Here is a 20,886-nt window from a genome sequence, read left to right as displayed (position 1 = left end):
ATATATATATATATATATATATATTATATATATATATATACACACACTGCTGTTGAAAAGTCTGGGATCAGTAAGATTTGTAATGTTTTTAAAGAAGATTCTTATGTTCATCAAGGCTGCGTTTATTTGATCAAAAATCCAGGAAAAACAGTAATATTGTGAAATATTATTTCACTGTAAAATAACTGTTTTCTATGTGAATATATTTAAAAATGTAATTTATTGGTGCAAAGCTGAATTTTCAGCAAAATTATTCCAGTCTTCAGTGTCACATGAGAGGATTTATCATCAATGTTGAAAATAATTGAGCTGCTTAATATTTAGTTAGATTTTTTCAGGATTCTTTAATAAATAAAAAGTTAAAAAGAGCAGCTTTTATTTAAAATATACATTTTTGTAACAATATAAACTACCATTTAAATGTTTGTGGTCAGTAATTTTTGTTCTTTTTTTGTTCTTCACAAATGTGAGACATAATATTGGTAAATTCTGACGTTGTATCTCACGATTACTTATTTTTGTTACTGGAAACAGACATTAAGATTTTTAAAACACAGTTTTTTTTCTTTTTTTTAGTCAAGTTATGCTAATAATCTATAATTAAAAAAGTAAATAAGTATTTTTTTTAATGTATTGGGGGGGGGAAATCAAAGCGTTCTTGCTTATGATTTCAGCATGAGTAGGAGAAGGACGGTCGGAGGTCGCATCAGTCTGATGGGTTTAAGTTGTTCAGGTAGATGTGCGGAGGTAGTGAAGCAGCGCAGAGCATTAAGTCAGTGTGACGGCTTCCCACCAGCCCCTGCGCCACATCACAGATCAGAGATTTAGTGCTGGAAAGGCTAGAAGAACAGCGGCGGCAATAAAAAGGGTGAGAGGTGACGGTGCCGAGGTGAGCGAGTGTCTACGTGTACGCCTATTTAATTTTTATTGTGTTGTCATGCTGTCGCCTGCATCGCTCTCCGCCTTCCTCTCTCATTTCTTTGATGACTTCAGTGTCGGCACGACCCATCCTCAAAGAGCTGCTAACTTTTATAAACGTTTTCATGAGAACCTGTTTTTTTTCTCTCCCTATCTCTCTCTCTCTCCCTCCCTCCCATCTCTCCTGCAGAAAACATGAAGGCACCTCTGCAAAGGTCACGGTCGCGGCAGAATATCAATTTCAACTCGACACGAGCACCCACTGGCAAGGAGCCTCATTACGAGAGTGAACCCCATCCGTCTGCAACCCACAGGCCGACCCAACGGCCCGAGAGGGAGAAAGAAAAAGCCAGAGAGCGAGAGAAGGAAAAAGAGCAAACCTCGACGCTTTGCTCATCCAATGGTGACACGGACGTGGAGGCCTTGCTCGCCCGCCTGCGTGCCCTGTGATGACATCACCGCCTCTCGGGTTTGACCTCTGTAGTCTCAGCGGTGACACGGACACAAAAAAGAAACACAAAGCTCGCAGTCACCTTTTGCTAATAAATGCCGCACATACGCGCATAGGAAAAGTCTTAACAATTAACCTTTCCCATCCGTCTCCTCTGCCCTTTTACCTTCCAACAACAGACTTGTTGTCCACAGACGTGCAAGTCTTTGTGCTGGTCGGGTCCGGGATGAAAACTCGTCGCTGTTTTTTATTAAGCAGCTAATTACTCGACGGTTTAGAGTGACCTTTGGGCCAAGCACTTGTCTTTTTTTATGTCATAAACAGACCAATTATTACTCTTTAAAAGGCTTTAAAAGGCACTCATACATGCATATTTTCACAGACGTTTGAGCGATAGCAGTTCAAATTTGTATCTGCATTCACACACATTTTACCGCTTTCACATGACAAAATTTTTTTTAGCATCTTCAAAAGGAACCCCTAGGTATTCACTGCAAAAAAAATGCTTTTCTTACTTAGATTTTTTGTCTTGTTTCCAGCCAAAATATCTTTAAAAAAATTTAAATCAAAGAAGGATTTTCTAGACAAGTGAAAAGTGTCTTGTTTTCAGAAAAAATAAGTCAAAATGAAGTGAGTTTTTGCTTAAAACAACCTAAAATTACCCCATTGGCAAATTGTTTTGCTTGTTTCAGGCAAAATTTCACTTAATTTTAACTTCTTTTTTTCTGAAAACAAGACTATAATATACTTGTCTAGAAAATCCTTGATTTAAGAGTTTTTTTTTTTTGTTTTTTTTTTATATTTTGGCTAGAAACAAGACAAAATCTAAGTAAGAAAAGCATTTTTCCCAGTGTTAAGACTTAAAATAACATAAATAATGTCTCTTACTAAAATATGCAGTAGAAAACCTGTAAAAGACTTACGTTATTTTAAACATTCACATCATTTTAAACATTTAAACATTTTGGATTATGAGGGGCACCATTATTTTGATAATGTAAAATGGTTGCACTAAAAACCTTCTAGCACTATCTGTTGCTATCTTTACCACAACACAACTTGGAATAAGCAACTTGGAAAATAAAATACTGATACTATGCCACATTGTCTGGCTTTTGGTTGTAATTTTCAGTCTGAGGGCAACAAGAGAAGCAATGTAAGTCTTCACTGCTTTCATAGCGATAAGAAAAGAATGGGAAGATGTCTGTGGACGAATAAAACTTTCTAAAGACCCGCGTCTTTGTTCTCTCCACTTCAGCCCTGATTCCTTTGAGGCTTTCAGTAGACTACAGCTACTGAAAGAGCTTACATACAATGTAGATGCTTGTCATGAAGCCGCAGCCACTGAAGGACTTTTCCAGCACAATATCCAGAGGCGTTTAGACTCTTTGTGAGAAAAATCAATGGTATGGCATTTGGTTTAAGCCTACGCTTATATCCTATAAGCTCTTTCAGAAGCTATTGTCATCATATCAGTATTATATTTTTAAAGTTGTGTATTCCAAATTGTGCTGTGGTAAAAAAAACAAACAAAAAAAAAAACAACAGATGTGGCAGTAGCTCACTGAGTGCAACCGTTTTACATAATCAAAATAATAGCGCCGCCTACAGTCCAAAATATGTATATAATGATGTGGATATTTTAAATAGCGCAACTATTTCATTGATTTTCTACTACATATTTCAGTAAGAGACATTGTTTGTTATATTAAGCCATACAGGGTTCCCTTTAATAACAGCTATATCTTAAAATGTTTATTCTAAATATAAATCGCTTTTTTTTTTTTCATTGTAAATCTTTTGGACCTTTGTTTGTGTTCATGTATATGTGATCAAATTAATCCTAAGAAGTTTTATTATGCATGGATTCTTTATACTTAAAAAGCTATTACTTGTGTACTCACTGTTTTCTATTTTTGAGATTAAAAAAAAATGTATTAGCTGGGTTTCGTCCCCCTCAAGAGAGACGGTACTATGCAAGAGCAGCGGTTCTGTATTAGGAGAGCCGCTGACAGCAGATCCCTGAGTGCCAGGAGTATTTGTACTACTTAGCAAACCTCAGTGATATAATGCACACTCCTTCTCTGCACATTTGTTCTCGGATTTGCTGCTTTTTCTAAATAACGTTTCCTTTTTTGTGTGTGTGTGTTAGACATTCGATTTCCTTTTTGTGTTTGTCTCGTTGTGTGCACGTGTTTTTTTTTTTGTTGTTTAATTGGCAAGTTTTCACATTCCTCCTCATGATGTTTTCTGTTCTGCTATTCCTGATGTGATTTTCCTCTTTACTGCTCTCAATCAGGCGTGACATCCGAATGAGATTACCTGTGAAATCACATCTCGTTCTCTCTCTCTGTCTCTCTCGTTTCTCCCTGGACTTCCTCCCATCACCTTTTTTGATTCTTTGAAACAACATTCCTGTTATTGGATAGACATTATTGCGGTGACATCCTTTTGGTGAAATGTTTCAAATAAAATAAGGAGAAGAAAAATGATGCAGAGAACTCGGTCTTTTGTTTGGCTTCGAAACAGACGAATGCCAATTCCTTTCTTTTTTTATTTCGTTCCACTTACTCTCTCAGTCAGTTTCCCTCATTAAAAGGGTGCATATGTTCTCGCGCATCTTCTCGTTCATTCAGAAATCTCATTTTATGCACGGTTACCTGAGAGCCAGGCTGAGGTTAGGGAGGGAGGCTGGCACCTCCTGGAGAGATGAAAGCCTCTGCTTCCCACAATCACAGCGTTTATTGTTTTGTAAATAATAATTAATGCTGTTTCCAAAGGTGTCTGTTCTAGTTTCATTAATCCAGTGGAAATGGGGGAGGTGGGTTTGCCCCTTCACAGCACTAGGGCGCTGGTGTTATTTAGATTGAGCAACGTAGGCTCATAAATACGTGCATCTGTATACATTTCTGCAATACCATAATTACTGCACATTTTGCACCAGTTTCAATGTGCAATGTCCAGATAGTGGTGCTAAAACACATATTCAATACGTGACCGTGGTGCATTTTTGTGTTGGTACAGGCACGCATTGCTCCGCTTTTATTACGCTGCTTGTGGTACGTATTCCGTACCCAACCCTAAACCTACCCGATAGTGTTAACAAATGCTAAAGTTAAATATAAGTGCATGTTTTGATGCAGCCGTGGTATTTTGACTGGATTTAATTTTTAATTTTTAAATTATATTTAATTGGATTTGAGCTGTTTTGTCGAGCCGTAGTTTCACAGGGCTCGTACCGGAGCTCTTCATCTCTCAAGTGCAACGCCGTATCGTGTGTGCTACCTGAACCTGCTGAATTATGCATATGAAATGTTTTAAAATCGGGCGGGTTGTTAAACTTGTTTTTAATTCATAACATAAAATTCTGCAAGTAATTGTGTGTGAATTAGGCTTTATTAATAACAACTCTGTACCTGTAAATCATACTTTGTGTGAAAAAGAAGAGTCTTACTACCTTTAGTGTTAATTTTAACTGGAAACTGCAGTGATTCGTACATATAGGTATGATTTTTAATTTTGCAGAAATGTATATAGAGGCACACATTTCCAATGAGCTTAGGTAGAGATTTTGGGAATGTTGGTTACATTAAATAAAAAAATGATAGCAGATAACTTGCCATTGGCAGCAAGTGTACATGGCATTCAAATAGTGCTTGTCATGTGAAATATAGGGAAGTGATCAAACAAAAATAGATGGCCCTGACAAATTTGTGATAAAATAGTCATTTTAGAATTTAGAACTTATTTGACTTATACTTCAAAAAGCATAGTAAATGTAGAAAAATGTATAGTAAACCTTCTGGTTCAGTTTTTTTTTTTTTTTTTTTTTTTTGGTTGTTGTTTTCCACAGAGATTGCATGCCATCTTCGTGAAGATACATGGGTAATTGACATGACATGTCAAGCAGTGACAGCAGTTGCCCACAGTGTGACATGGCATACTCTCTTTATTATTTTATTTATGCTTTTATTTATTTTATTTTTTTTGGGTTAAAAGCCCACGTCCCTTATTTATACACTATTGTTCAAAAACTTGGCTAACATAGGACTTTTATTAGCCTTTTTTATTATTAAATTCTTATTTTTATTCCGTGAGGTGGCATTAAATTGATCAAACGTGTAAATACTCTGATACTTTTACAAAAAAAAATGTTATTTCAAATAAATGCTGTTCTTTTGAGCTTTTCAAAGTTGTGTTCTTCAGAGGATCCTGCAAAAATTAATCATAGTTTCCTGTTTTATGGAAATATATTTTATCTTTAATATTTTCAAATAGAAAACAATTACACTACCAGTCAAAAGGTTTTTTTTTTCTTCTGCTCACCAAGCTTGCATTTATTTGATTTTTAAAATGTTTTTTACTATTTAAAATAACTGTTTAGTATTTGAATATATTTAAAAATGTAATTTATTCCTGATTTCAAAACTGAATTTTTAGCATCATTACTCCAGTCACATGATTTTTCTGAAATCATTCTAATATTCTGATTTTCTGCTCAGAAACATTTATTATTATACTGAAAACAACTGAGTAGAATTATTTTCAGGTTTCTTTGATGAATAGAAAAAAAAAACAGCATTCATCTGAAATGGAAATTGTTTGTAACATTACAAATGTCTTTTGATCCATTTAAAGCATCCTTGCTAAATAAAAATATTAATTTCTATTGTTTCTCACCTATAAAAAGTAAAGAAAATTAGACCGACTCCAAGATTTTGAATGGTATAGTGTATAATGTTACAAAAGATTTTTATTTCAGATAAATGCTGATCTTTGGATCTTTCTATTCATCAAAAAATCCTGAAAAAAAATACTGCTTTAAATATTGATCAAATTAATAATAAAATGTCTCTTAAACACCAAATCAGCATATTAGAATGATTTCAGAAAGGATCGTGTGACATTTGATCACAGGAGTAAATTACATTTTAAAATATATTTAAATAGAAAACAGTTATTTTAAATAGTAAAAAAATATATTTCACAGTATTACAGCTTTTGATGTATTTTAGATCAAATAAATGTAGGCTTGGTGAACAGAAGAGATTTCCTAAAAAAAAACATGAAAAATCTTACTGTTTAAAAACCTTTGACTGGTAGTGTATTTTAAATTGTAATATTTCACAAGATTACAGTTGTAGTGAATTTAGCTCAAAAGGGAAATGTATATAAATAATTACAATTCATTTTGATTAATTACCATTATTTATATCAGCCGCTAGTAGAAACTGTAGCGGGATTAAATCGCCATCAAGTAATCTGTTCGTCTAGCGAACATACAGGGTAATTTCGTATCAACCCTAAGCAATGATATTTTCTTGGCCACAGAAAAATAACATTCTTACAGTAATAATGCATTAGAGCATGTAGCTCGATCGGAAATCGTAAAGGGACATTAATTTGCAAGGCAGAATCAGAGACTCAGAGAATTTGTGCACAAGAGTTTTATTAACTAACGACTAACATATAACTAATCTAAACAAACAAACATATACTCACTCATACAGGGTCGGGTAGGAGGATGGTTAGAACAGTACAGGAAAAGGGCGTGAGGCTGAGCTGACCATCTAAAAGAACCATAAGTTTCTAATTCAAAGAACCGTATACGATAGCTTACACAAAACCTCTGTTTAGTGGAAGAAACGATACTTGCATCCGAACGAGAGTCTCCTGGAGCCTCTGAAGAAGTCCTGGATGGTTCCATTTGATGGCCGGAGTTGCAATTTCTTGAAACTCCAAGGTTGTTCTTGACTCTGTTGAGGTTAGGAGAGGTCTCTCTCCTGTGTAAGCAGTCCTGAGGAACTGCAGGCCGCACTTCAGAGCTGGGGATCCAGGGACGGCCAGGAGTGAAGATAGAGAGATGTCTGATCGTGGTCATTTTCATGATGATAAGTTCCATGGTTGGGTGAAATGAACTCCAGTGGGAGTAGTCTGACTCTGTGTGGTTGAGTCTTCTAGACTGGGGAGAGACCACACAGCTCCATATGTTGAGGCCCCCCTCTGGGCCTGGGCCTGTGGAGGCCCTCCCAACAAGCAGCAATCAAGTTTTTAGAAGAACGTGGGCGGACTGTGTGTGAGTCCTTTTATATTCTAGGAAGAGTCACACCTCTCAAAGTGGACTTGACCAATGAGAGAGGCTGAATTCCAAGCGGGAGATTTGGAGATAATGTAAACTTTTATGACTCTTTGTCTGAAAGCAAGGCAATTTACATGTGTGCCAGGATTGAGTATTCCTGCAATACTATTACAGATTCTCGAAACTGTAATATGTTACATGTGTATCAACATATAATTTGCATCATCTTTTAGATCATCAAAATACGAATTCAGAGATACCAAACATGACACATACATAATATATCTACATAATATATATATATATCAATATCTATCTTAACACATGCATAAAGACATTACACAATACAAAAGACAAGATACATAAACCGCAATAATATGCACAGTGATTTGAGGCTGTGTGTGTGTTCATTCATAGGAAGGTTTTCCTATGAATTAGGGAAGAGTCCATTTCAACAGGCCAAATGTCTTTCGTTTTTGTTGGTCTACCTGCATTCCTTTGCATCGTAAAACTGATGTTATCAGCTAGTTGCCCTGGCAACTGAGCCCTTAAGGCCCAGTTTCCTTAATGTTTGTCGAATTGGGGGTTGTTTCTAGAACGCCAACCTAAAGTTGGCTTGTTGGTTTTAAGGATAATTTGTTAAATGTAACAAATAACTATGTCTGAATGGTCCAGACGCTACACAGTTTTTAACTGTATTTTTAATCAAATAAATGCAGCTTGGTTCAGCGTAAGATAAAAGCATAAATAATTCTATCCCAAACTGTAGTGTACATAAATGTATTCTAAAATATTGATCTTGGGGCTTGTCAACTATCCATTTTAGAATGAGAGTTACCTAACCTAGAGCAAGTTCCCTTAGCAGGCTGCATATTGTTACCTACATTTAGTCTTACATACTTGTCAATTTGCTCACTAGTTTTTGCAATTGAGCTCAAGTATTTGTGAATTGCTCTAAGCCACAGGTTGGATTCACAAATAGATGACATAAAAGATAACATCGCCCAGCGGTCGAATTGAATGAGTCTAAAAAGAGACCATATTGGTATTCTTTGAAACCAATAACCCAGAAAACAACATAATAGACAATAATCCCCTTCACCAAACCTCCATTTAAATACCCTGTGTACATTCAGCGCGCTTTCTGCAGCCTAAACTGACCCCACAGTTACCAGAGGATAAAAGCCAATCACAACAACAGGCCCTGTCAGTTCAGTTCAAATAGCTCTTTATGCCGAAATTAAATCATATCGGTTTGCATCCATGTCCAAAGCCGCAAAGTCATACGTCCACTTTCCAAAGAACGCCGATTCCTCTCCTCCACGCTTTTTATTTGCGTGTAGTCGTCCGAAACGTCGGGCTCTCTGCGGGCGGTGTGTGCCACGCTGCCCTTAGCAGGATCACAGCTCCGATCAGCACCACGGACAGCTCCAGCAAAAGCAATGCTAATGAAGCACGGCCTTCCTCGTTCCCCTCTGTTGTAGCATCAGACAGGCGCTCACTCTCACCATCTCCCCTCTAAATGATCCACTGCCGCCACGAGCGTAACCCCGAGAGAGGATGTTCTGTGCTTCTTTGTCCCGTGTTCTTTGCTCTCTGCTTCTTTATTTTTTTATGAACTGCCTCTTTCTCTCTCGCTCGTCTGCTCTCGCCCTACTCCAAAAAGACAGGAACACAAGAAATCACCCAATCCCATTGCCTTTTTTCCTAGCTTAATAGGACACAACCGGAGAGACAGAGGATATGAAATTCTGCTGAATGTAGTTCTGCCCGAGTAGCGGCCAACACTAGCCTATGAAGCAAACAAGATAGTTCCCTTCTTCTTTAATTCAAGCTGTCAGCCAACAAGGAGATCAAAAGGGGTTAAAGGGTCACAGCCAAAACATTGGTTCTTCTCTGCATCCCGATATCAGGCCGACTGAGAACGAAGGCTTGTTTGTGTAGATACATGTGCGTTTCATTCTTCTTTGTTAATTATCTTTCAAATCACTTGAAATGGCTTTTTTATTGTCGTTATTACAGTATGTACTTTTTCCCCCCACTCTGTTTGTGTGCTTTTTATTACGACGGTTTCTATTATTCTCTCTGCTATCTCGGCTGTTGGATGTGAATCTATTTGACAGACGGTCCTCAATAACAATGTGAAGGTCTGGCTGTTCTCTAACTGTAGCAACCAGGACGAACACAGACTGTCCAACTAGAGAAAGAGAAACAGACATCTGTTGGTTTTTGAACATGCATTGATGCATCTCAAGCTGCCATCGCAAAGCCGTTCCTCCAGGCAACAACAAAAAACGAGATCGGGGAAGGTGGGGGGAGAGATGCATTTTCTTTATTGAACAGTTGTGCGGTTGTGTGTATAATTTAAAGGGAAACAAAGCATATTGTGTGGCAGATTGCAGTCTGCTCGGGTTTAATTGGAGATGGGGAGAGTGAGGCAGATGTGAATTAAGACGGTTAAACTCTGATTACTAGGATGAATCCTCACCCCATACCCATACAGAGGGTGGTCGAAAATATTGATCAAATCCAAAATCAGAAAGCAAAAGTTAGCTGGTGTAGTTATCTATTGTTTGATCTTGTTCAATCTGTTTACCTTTAAATCTTAAGGCTTTATAAACTTTTTCAAAGCTTTCAAACAAGAATAGCATTTAAAAAAGACAAAAACTAAAAAGATAGATTTTAAAGAGTGTGTCCTGATTTTGTGTTGGAGTCCTCTACAACAGGTTTAAATGCATCTAAGGTCAGAAAATGAAAAATTCTCAGAATATACATTTACACAGTCATTTGTCAATGATTTTAAAATGATTTGTTGAAAACAGCTTTGAGCATAATGTCTGTAAATCCCATCCCTTCCATAAACTTACTCTGATTGGTCAGCTGGCCAAGCCTCTTGTGATTGGCACAGAGAGGAGTACTTGAGCAAGTTAGCTAGCGCTACCATCTGTTTTGCCAAATCTGCTGTTGTTTTTGATGTCTGTGGGTTGAAGCAATCCCAGGTTACATTCTGTATTATTTAACAAAGTAATTAGAACAATGTCAGTCTACATTATTTGACACATTCTTAGGAAATAGTGGGTTCACAGAGGAAACCTAAAGCTGCATTAGGTATACATCACATATTTGCAAAAAAAAAAAAATTGTACCTATGGCTTGTGGTTCGAACATGCTTGTTGGTCCAAATAAAGAAGGTACAGATGTCACTGGTGTTACTATTTTAACAATCTCCGTACTGCCTTTCTGAGAGTAAACATGGTAGTTGCATTGTCTATGCAGGGTCAGAAAGCTCTCTGATTTTATCAAAAATATCTTAATTTGTGTTTTGAAGATGAACAAAGGTCTTACGGGTTTGGAATAACAAGAGGGCGAGTAATTAATAAAAGACTTTTCAGTTTTGGCTGAACTCCCCCTTTATATCTACTCCCTTTAAATTTGAATTGATTTTAGGAAATGGTACCTAGACTCAATCTAATAAAATGTAGTCTAATTGGCTAGTTTCAAGCAACTGTCTGAAGTGAGGACACAAACATTTTTATCCGTCCAACTGGAAACAGTTCTGTTTACAAGACGACATTTTGACACAGTCAGCATTGCTGAGGATGTAAATATTGGTACTGGATTTGGCAAAGTTTGCAAGGTTAGTGACATCTCAACCCATTGAGGTATTCACATATTTAAGTGAGAAGCTATGCTGTATTTATTAATGAGTTGCAGATTATCTGTTCTTTTCTCACCAGGTAACCTGTGTGTGTGTTTGTGTGTGTGTGCGTGTGTTTTAATTACAGCGGGTTGAGTGTGGTCGCCTCTTCATCCACTACACTAACAGGAACTTCAGTCCAGGAAAACTGTGGAAATTACTCCTGACAAAACTAAGTAGCTCACCTCTCTCAATTCAGCAGATTAAGAGAGACTGCCCTCCAAAGTGGACTCCTCCTGAAGACTCTCTCTATTTCAGTCTCTCACACACACACACACACATACATACACACACACACTCCCTCTTCTCATCCTAATCATGAAGCGCCCATCGAGTACATGTCCCTGGAAACAAAATTCTGTTTCTAATAATACTTTAGTCCTCCTTGGTTTGGAAGAGGTCTTTTGTCGGGTATTGTAACAAGTCTGCAGGGAGTTTTGCTCTTGTGGGAGCCAAAAGCAGACAGAAGGCTTGGCACTTTTTGCCATATCTCTATCTCCATGCTCTGCCAGACATCCTGAGCTTAAGTGTGCTGCACTGATCTTCTTCCTCTCACAGCGAGTCTCCTTTTTCTCTATTTGCGTCTGTTGTCCCAAATCCTTTCTCACAAATCATTTTCCACCCAGCACTTTGACCTTCTCTCTTCCCGGGGTTTTCGTCTCACTTGTCTCTTTCACATCATGCCTTGCGGATCCTTTTCACCAAAAATGGAAAGAGTTTGCACCTTCTCTTGTTCCTTCTCACTCTTTTTCTCTTTGCTTGACTCCAGAAAGGTTTTCACCTTGAAATGGCACTTGTGTCCGTTCTTGGCGGTCTTACTGTAAGGGGGCAAGCGAATCCATCAGAGGCTTTCGCCAAGCTGAGCAGCTGAGTCACCTGCTCCAACGTGATTGCGTCGGATTCAGGATAATCCAGCACCTTCTCTTTTCTCAACAGTTCCTGGTCTATTTCTATCTCAAGGACAGGCCCTTTGAGAAAAGATGGCCTCAATCGCTGATAGAGGCCATGGTGTTCTTTAAGAAAGAGCTTTTTTTGGCTTTTAAGCGATGAGCGAAGTTTAAAGAAGTCTTAGGTAAGGAAACAAACTCTTAAGCTCCTTTTTAACCCGAATGCCCATTATTGGTTCATGCAAATGCAGAGTGATTTAGTGCAAATCTCTAGCCTTGGCTTGTGGTAAAATCTCTCCAGTTGTTGCTGTGCATGAAAACAAGGGCAAATTAGACCTTACAAAGTGTCCTCAAAGGACGAGGCTTCTTCAAAATTGCTTAAAAGCAACACAGAGGTGAGAATGAGTACAAATAGACTCGGATCTAGAAAGTGTCACACCATCATCTGCAAACTGTTAGGACCTTCTCACAAACCGCAGCATATAAATAGACTCGACTGTGGCCACTGTGTGAGTCAGTGGCTGTCAGCAAAGCTTAAGTTTGAGGGCGGATGTTGGGGGAGGAGGGTGGTTGTCCTTTTCTGTGCTTTTCCAGACAGAAAGATAATCATTCTCCCACGGGGTTTGGACTGTGAGAAAGGGTTTCTTGTCCGGTTGGGGGTGCTGGCGGGGAATTTCAGGGTGTTTTTGGCCTGGAAGCCCTGACTCTGCAAGGTCACATCACCATGAGCGAGTCTGTGATGATGTGCAGGAAGGACAATGCCCGGAGCGCATGTGATGGAACCGGGCCAGCGTGCCACCGCGTGCTGCCAGCATGACAGACAGGGCACAACATCACCCGCCAACAAGATCCTGGAACAAAATGACAGTTAACAGCATTAGATGCTAACACTCTTGGTCTTTTGTATAATTTATGTGCCTTTTCGCCTTTATTTATAGGACGCAGAGAAACTGGAATGTGTAAGAGAGATACAGTAAAAGGAATTTGATCAGTAGATGGCCACCGCTGGACTCGAACCTGGAGCAGTATGAACTAATATGTACAGTTGAGGTCAAAAGTTTACATCCCCCTTTCAGAATCTGTAAAATGTTAATTATTTTGCCAAAATAAGAGGGATCATACAAAATACAGTTATTGTTTATTTGTGACACTGGACCACAAAACTATTCATAAGTGAGATTTATACATATACATTATACATATACAATAAGCTTCTCATTAATGTATGGTTTGTTATATTCGGCCGAGATACAGCTATTTGAATATCTGGAATCTGAGGGTGCAAAAAAAAAGGCCTTTAAAGTTGTCCAAATGAGGTTCTTGCAATGCATATTACTAATCAAAAAAGTTTTGATATATTTACGGTAGGAAATTTACAAAATATCTTCATAGAACATAATCTTTACTTAATATTCTAATGATTTTTGGCATAAAAGAAGAATCGATAATTTTAACCCCTACAATGTGTTTTTGGCTATTGTTACAAATATACCTGTGCTACTAGTTTTGTGGTCCAGGGTCACATTTAGTACTATTATATGCATATGCAACTATTACAGAAGGATCAAATGCTCCAGAGAGAAAAACCATGCATTAAGAGCCAGGGGTGAAAACTTTTGAACAGAATGTGTGTAAATTTTTCTTATTTTGCTATATATCTTATTTTTTACATTTGGTGCTGCCTTTCAGAGGCTGCATAAGATACTTACATGTTTCCCAGAAGACAAAATGAGTTAAATTTACCCTGATCTTCAAATTCAAAAAGTTTTCACCCCCCCCCCCCCCCCCTAACTATTATATTTTCTTGTGGACTATATATAAACATATTTTATGTGAAATATCTTTGATGTCTTTACATGACATTACCTCAGAAAAAACATTTGTTGACCATAAACTCGTTATTCAGCTAGAAAAATTAACTCTAGAGGGCAGCATTTCAATAAATCCGTCAAGTTTTTATGACAGCCACCATTTAAATGTTTGTATTTCAGAAAACGGATAGGAGAATCTAATTATGTAATTATAACTTAATTATTACAAAAACTTCAATAGGTGTAATTTAAGCATTTGTATACAAATCAGTTCATTTTAACCTTCAGTATTATACTAATGTAGTACCAACTGACATTTATATTTTGCAGCATTATGTGAAATATATAATTTATTAAAGTTTTTTTTTTTTTAACACTACAATTTAAAAGTTTGGGGTCAGTACACAGTCATTACTCCAGTCTTTCAGAAATCGTAACAAAACAGCATTTATTTGACATTTAAATCTTTTGTAACATTATAAATGTCTTTGCTGATGCTTTTGCTGGTTATTATTTTCTTTAGTTTTTTTTAAAGAACTTTCCGCTTGTTGGATTGCTGGTGCAAATCTGCTGAGTGTTCCTCCTAAAAAATAAGGTACGTACTGTACTTGCAAAATGGAAATGTAAAGCTAAAAGGTTTTCTTCTGAGGATGAAAATAAATTTTTGTGTATATATGCATTTAAAGTACTTTATAATCACGTTCTGCTATTATATTTAGGTAATGGAAGAAGCACAAAGACCAAATCTGAAATTACAGACCTGGTCCATTCATGTTTAATCTACCTCAGCAAAAAGCTCTTTATGATTATGGTTTATAAAAGCTTAGACTGAGAGAGAATAACTCAAAGATTGTGTTTGGAGCAGAGTGCAAGTACAAAGTGGCAGCCTTTGATCTCCATGGTAGCAGTGACAGCGACTGGGCGGGCGGAACCATGCGGAGGGTCTTCCGGGATTCATTATCCTGTTTGTGAGTCTTTTTAATGACGGGGGAGGTCCCTGCCCTCACCAAGAGTCACAACAGAGAGCCGTTTATGCACACGTCTCAACAGACGAGCTGTGAGCATTCTCTAATTACTGTTTAAGATCCATTAAAACTATTTCCTTCATTCAGACTTTTCATGGCAATTATGTTTGAGGTAATATGCAAACAATCAGCGCTCATAAAATAACAACAAAAAACGCTTGATGAACTCCAGAGAAAACAACAACTGACTGTTCGGCTTAAGCGCTTTGTCATTGTATTCTTCATTTAGTGCTGCAAAGCGACAGTTTCACATTATTATATTGTATTTTAATTAAACTGTCCAGAGATCACATTCCAGGCCAAAGAATGACTGTGGCAGATCATCTACCGATGATAAATACTTCACATCAGTAGAATGATTAATCAATCTATGTTGGCGAATGCCTTGTTTAATACCGGAGCTGTAGAATTAGGATCATGTCAATTGGCTCGTTCCTTAAAACGTTACACAATGGGAAAATTTAATTATCTCTTGAGCTGGGGGCCTTTTTTTCCCCGCAACAATTTTGAGGAATACTATTTTTTTCATCAAGGGCAAATCCAGCAGTCAATATACATATATATACACACACATACAGTGCCAGTCAAAAGTGTGAGATCTGTACGTTTTTTTATGTATTTTAAGTAAGTTTCTAATGCTCATCAAGGCTGCATTTATTTGATCAAAAATACAGAAAAAAAATGTATAGTGTGAAATATTACGACGTAAAAAAAAAAAAAAAAATTCTGTGATCAAAGCTGTATTTATTAGCATCATTACTCCAGTATTCAGTGTCACGTTATTCTTCAGAAATCATTTTAATATACTGATTTATTATTAGTGCTGGAAACAGTTGTGTTGCTTAATATTTTTTGGGAACCTGTGATAATTTTTTTCAGGATTCCTTGATGAATAAAAAGTTTAAAAGAACAGCATTTATTTTAAAAAGAAATAGAATTGAAGAAAATTCACTACTGTTCAAAACTTTGGGGTCAGTACATTTTTATTCTCTCTTTTTTTTTGAAAGAAATGAATGTTTATTCAGCAAGGTTGTATTAAATTGATTAAAAAAAAGGTGATGGCAAAGACTTAAATTGTTAGAAAGTGTTTATATTTTGAATAAATGCTGTTCTTTTTAACGTTTTATTTATCAAAGAATGTGAAAAGTATCACAGGTTCCAAAAAAATATTTGGCAGCACAATATAGATAATTCTAATAATACGTTTTTTCACCCAAAATATTTACTGAGGTTTAAAAGTTAATATTTGAGTAATTTAATAACACATTTGAATGTTTATTGTTCTCCGATGTCAGTTAATGCTCATGTTTATTTATTGTAATATTTAGTTAATTTAAAATTTGTATTATTTTATGAATTACTATCTTTTTATCAACGTAAGAACCCAAGTTTGGAAAACCCTGACTAAACATTTTTATACTTGCTTGTTCATTTATGTAACAAAAATTGTAAAACACATAACTGAACATGTAATTAGTGTTCATGTTAAGGCTTACTTGAGTTTGTTTCCATTTAAAGTTTGCTTGTCAGTGAGGGTGTGAGAGTGGTGCGTTTGAAAATGTAAAATCAGTGCTGTCAGCTGTGACCAAGATGTATATGGTACAGTCTGACATTAAAAAGCATTGGTGTTGCACAGATTTGGTTTCCCATGATCTCACTGGGTTATATCACACATTCTGACAAGCAACGAATGTAAAGGACAGAGAAAAAAACAGTCACACTGTCTGGATCTGACTTCAGCCGATCAAGATATTCCTGCTGATGATTTCACACCATGTTAAACAAGCCTGGACATGTCTCAGGACATGATGTCGAATATAGGTATGTATCTCACTTTCAGTCACACTGTCTCACTCTCCCCTTCGTCATTTCCTTCAGCTCTCTTTCCCCTCGTGTCCTCTGAGACAGCGGTGTGATGTAATGTGAAGTAGAAATGGTGTCGACTCTTTGACCTTGTGTTAAGTCTTCAGACTGAGAATGAGAAAGGTTGTAAAAAATGTTGTATTACCTCACTCTCTTCTACGGCTCTCTGTCTCTCTCGGCGCTTTGTAGGAAGGGTTGAGGTGTAAATCTACTTATCGTGTTAAACTAGACCTGTTTGTATGCGGCTGGCCCGAACACCGGAGTCTCTGAGTCCCGACTGGCATCATGTCTTGACCCCAAATGGCTCCGCTTCAACCAAGTTCCTCCCTCGCGCACCTCCTGAGGTTTGCTCATCCTGCCGTATTCTGTTTTATCTTATCTCATCATTTTACAATGAAAACAATGTATTGCTTCATGTTTTTAAGAAATAGTACTTATTCTTTACTCCGAAACTGTATGTTCTTTTTAACATGGAACACAAAAGAAAACCTGAAGAATCCTTTGTCTATTGAAAGACAGTTCATGTTGACCAAAATAGATATAGTCTATCAAGTCTGGGGACCTCAAAGGGTTGCAAACACATGAATTAATAATACAATAAATATAAAAATCACAAAATTTGACATTGGTTACAATTATTTTATTCTGTTAATAGTCATATGGTTACTATCTAATAGTATTGCAATAGTGAGTAGAAAAGAATACAATGTCAACTTCTTAGACACTAATCCACATGATGTTTTGCAAAGATTTATATTTTCTATCATTTTTACTTTTTTACTGAATTTTTTTGTACTGTTTTACTGTTAATGGGTCTATACACATGAACATTTATAGTTGTCATTTATTTTTAGGGTCCTGTTTAAGTTAATTATTTACATTTTGAGCTATTCTTTTGACAAAGTTATAATATGACTTAGAAACACTACAGTTGTGGTCAAAAGTTTACATACACCTTGCAGAATCTGCTAAATGTTAATTATTTTACCAAAATAAGAGGGATCATGCAAAATGCATGTCATTGTTTATTTAGTGCTTACCTGAAAGGGATGTTTCACGTAAAAAGACATTTGCTTAAAGTCCACAACAGAATATAACAGTTAAACTGATAAAAAACGACCCTGTTCAAAAGTTTACATACGCTTGATTCTTAATGCTTTGTTGTTTCCTGGATGATCCATAGCTAATTTTTTATTTTATTTTTTAGAGGTTGTTCATGAGTCACTTGTTTGTCCTGAACAGTTAAACTGCCCACTGTTCTTCAGAAAAATCCTTTAGGTCCCACAAAGTATTTGGTTTTCCAGCCTCTTTTGTGTATTTGAACCTGTTCCAACAATGACTGTATCATTTTGAGATCCATCTTTTCACACTGAGGGCAACTAAAAGACTCGTATGCAACAATTAGAGAAGGTTTAAATGCTCACTTATGCTCCAGAAGGAAACATGATGCATTTAGAGCCAGGGGTGAAAACTTTTGAACAGCATGAAGATGTGTACATTTTTCTTATTTTGCCTAAATATCATATTTTTTTTAATTTAGTACTGCCCTTCAGAGGCTAGAGAAGATACTTACATGTTTCCCAGAAGACAAAGTAAGTTCATTTTACCCTGATTTTCAAATTCCAAAAAGTTTTCACCTTCTGGCTCTTAATGCATCATTTTTCCTTCTGGAGCATCACTGAGTGTTGGAACATTTTTTAATAGTTGCGTATAAGTCCCTCGGTGTGAAAAGATGGATCTCAAAACCATACAGTTATTGTTGGAAAGGATTCAAATACTTAAAAGATGCTGGAAAACCAAATAATTTGTGGGACCTGTAATATTTTTCTGAAAAACAGTGGACGGTTTAACTGTTCAGGACAAACAAGGGACTCATGAACAACTATTCAACTATTATTTTCTCTTGTGGACTATACAGTATGTAAACATCTACTGTATGTGAAATATCTTATTCGGGTCAGTACTAAATAAAACATTAACATGAATTTAGTTTGTTTCCTTTCATTTTGCTAAAATTTTGCAGATTGTGCAAGGTGTATGTAAACTTTTGACCACAAATGTGTGTGTGTGTGTGTATATATATATATATATATATATATATATATATATATATATATATATAAATTGCAAGGGTAATATTTCCTACTTTCATTATGCTTTTTGTTCTTTTTTTTTCCAGCTCGGGAGTCATGTATGAATTGTCGTTGTATGGAAAAGAGCTGCAGATTCTTTAAAATTCCGCATATTCCATATAACAAAAGATATGCTGAATTTGACCAAATGTTTATTTTTGTCTAAACATAGACTATGCATATCCCTTTAATCAGCAGTGGTTAGGTCTCAAAGATTCATTTCCAAGTGACATTCTTTCACGGTGCACCGAGGTGCTTTTGTTTACACTCTCCAAAACATGTCACTGCTATTACCATTGCACAAACCTGAGTTTTGAAATATCTCGGTGCTCGTGTTACCCGCACTGTGTTATTTTTATTAAACGGCCACAAACTGACATATAAATAACAGTGAGGAGGAACTTCTCATTAGCTGAGTATGGAGTAAAGACGTTCTGTGTTTTTTTTCCAGCAAGCGGCGTAAAGAAACAGAGCAACAGATCAGAGAATGTAAGGGAAAAAAAATCCTCTGTTGTTGTTATTCACCGCTGTGGCAACTCCTAATCTAAATAACAGTCACTGTGACAAACTGCATATCAAATCACTGCACCACCTTCTCCACTTGCCCCTAAAGTTTATAGATACTCTTAATATTTAACAGACGTAATTTGCCAAGAGCTCTGGATTAGTGAAAAACGCACAGAGAACGGCGCGGCGGCATAAAATCAAAACACACATTGCAGACGTGTCAATGATGTTTTTTTTTTTGTTTTTATGTATGCAGAGAAACAGTTGCTATGGAAGTAGCTTAATGAGGGGGAATTAAGATGGAGAGGAAGGAGCAGGCCACGGGGCTAGTTTTAGAAAAACAAGTCGAAGAGATGTCTGATCTAATTTATGAACCCCGAGTGTCATTTCAAAATCCTCTCTCTCTCTCTTAGCTGCTATGTAAAACAAGAGATGAATAAACAAATCTGCCTCATTAATATGTATAACCATACATGTCTACGGCAGTAGCGTGATGTCAACAATGCTTTGTAACGGGAGAATATTTTCAGCTGTCGCCGTTAAATGCACTATCAGCAGTACAGCATATTTGATGCATTTGAAATATTACTTGCCGCAACAAGGTTATTACGAGGATTTCGTTCGGCATTATAGCATGCAAAACATGTCGCGTTTACTACAGCACGTAATCTCTCTGTTCGAGGCTATAATACTCACATTTTCTCAGGTTAAGTAGATGATACATTACAGGCTGGAATTCTCATTTTGTTTTTTATGTTTTAACAGGTTGTATTGGTCTGACACGCACGCATGCACGTTCACGCTCCAGTAGAGGATAGCTGGTGAGGAATTAATGGTACAATGAGCTTCTAATTACCCCTGGATCACAATGCTAAGGTGAGGTAGAAAAACAAGAGAAAGAAACGTGTATGCTAATTATATTCCAAATAATGCGAAGCGGTTGCATTGACAGTGAATCAAAGATTGGTTTGCTGTTCGGGCTTTAATGGGCGGCTAATTGCTCCTCTCTGGTTAGTCATATAGACTATTCATGTGCAATTAGCCTGTGATTCAGTCTCTGTACAAGCACCAGGGTACAGCTTAGATGAGCTACCTGTGTCCTGTGGCACGTACAGTCTCCCACCAACACAACAATTCCACATGTGACTTAATCACTGAGTTTTTTTTTTTTTTTTTTTGAAAGAAGTTCAATGAGCTCTTATGCTCAAAAAAAGCTTCATTTTAACTATAATGTTGTGAAATAATATTACAATATAAAATAACTGTTTTCTGTTTTAAAACGGTTTAAAATGCAATTTATTTTTGGGTTGCAAAGCTGAATTTCCAGCAGTCATTACTCCAGTGTTCAGTATCACATGATCCTTCAGAAATCATTCGAATGTGATGATTTACTGCTCAAGATACATCTCCAGTTATTCTCGATGTTGAAAACTGTTGTGCTGCTTAATATTTGTTTGGAAAATATGATGCACAACCATTCAGAGTTTAGGGTAAGAAATATATAAATAATAATAAT

At 36.6% G+C, this 20,886-nt stretch overlaps 1 protein-coding gene across 1 annotated transcript in view; it reads left to right on the top strand.

Annotated features, from left to right (window-relative positions):
* The window catches only part of diaph3 (diaphanous-related formin 3), a 491,335-nt gene extending 487,494 nt beyond the window's left edge, over positions 1-3,841 (top strand). Inside the window, exon 29 of the mRNA XM_073825458.1 lies at positions 1,109-3,841. Within this exon, the coding sequence (XP_073681559.1) occupies positions 1,109-1,368 (260 nt within the window). The 3' untranslated portion in view covers positions 1,369-3,841. The remainder of the gene's footprint in view (positions 1-1,108) is intronic.
* Positions 3,842-20,886: the final 17,045 nt, after the last annotated feature.

Source organism: Garra rufa, chromosome 20 (assembly GCF_049309525.1).
Source record: "Garra rufa chromosome 20, GarRuf1.0, whole genome shotgun sequence".
NCBI lineage: Eukaryota > Metazoa > Chordata > Actinopteri > Cypriniformes > Cyprinidae > Garra > Garra rufa.
This window is presented reverse-complemented; position numbering and strand designations above follow the sequence as displayed.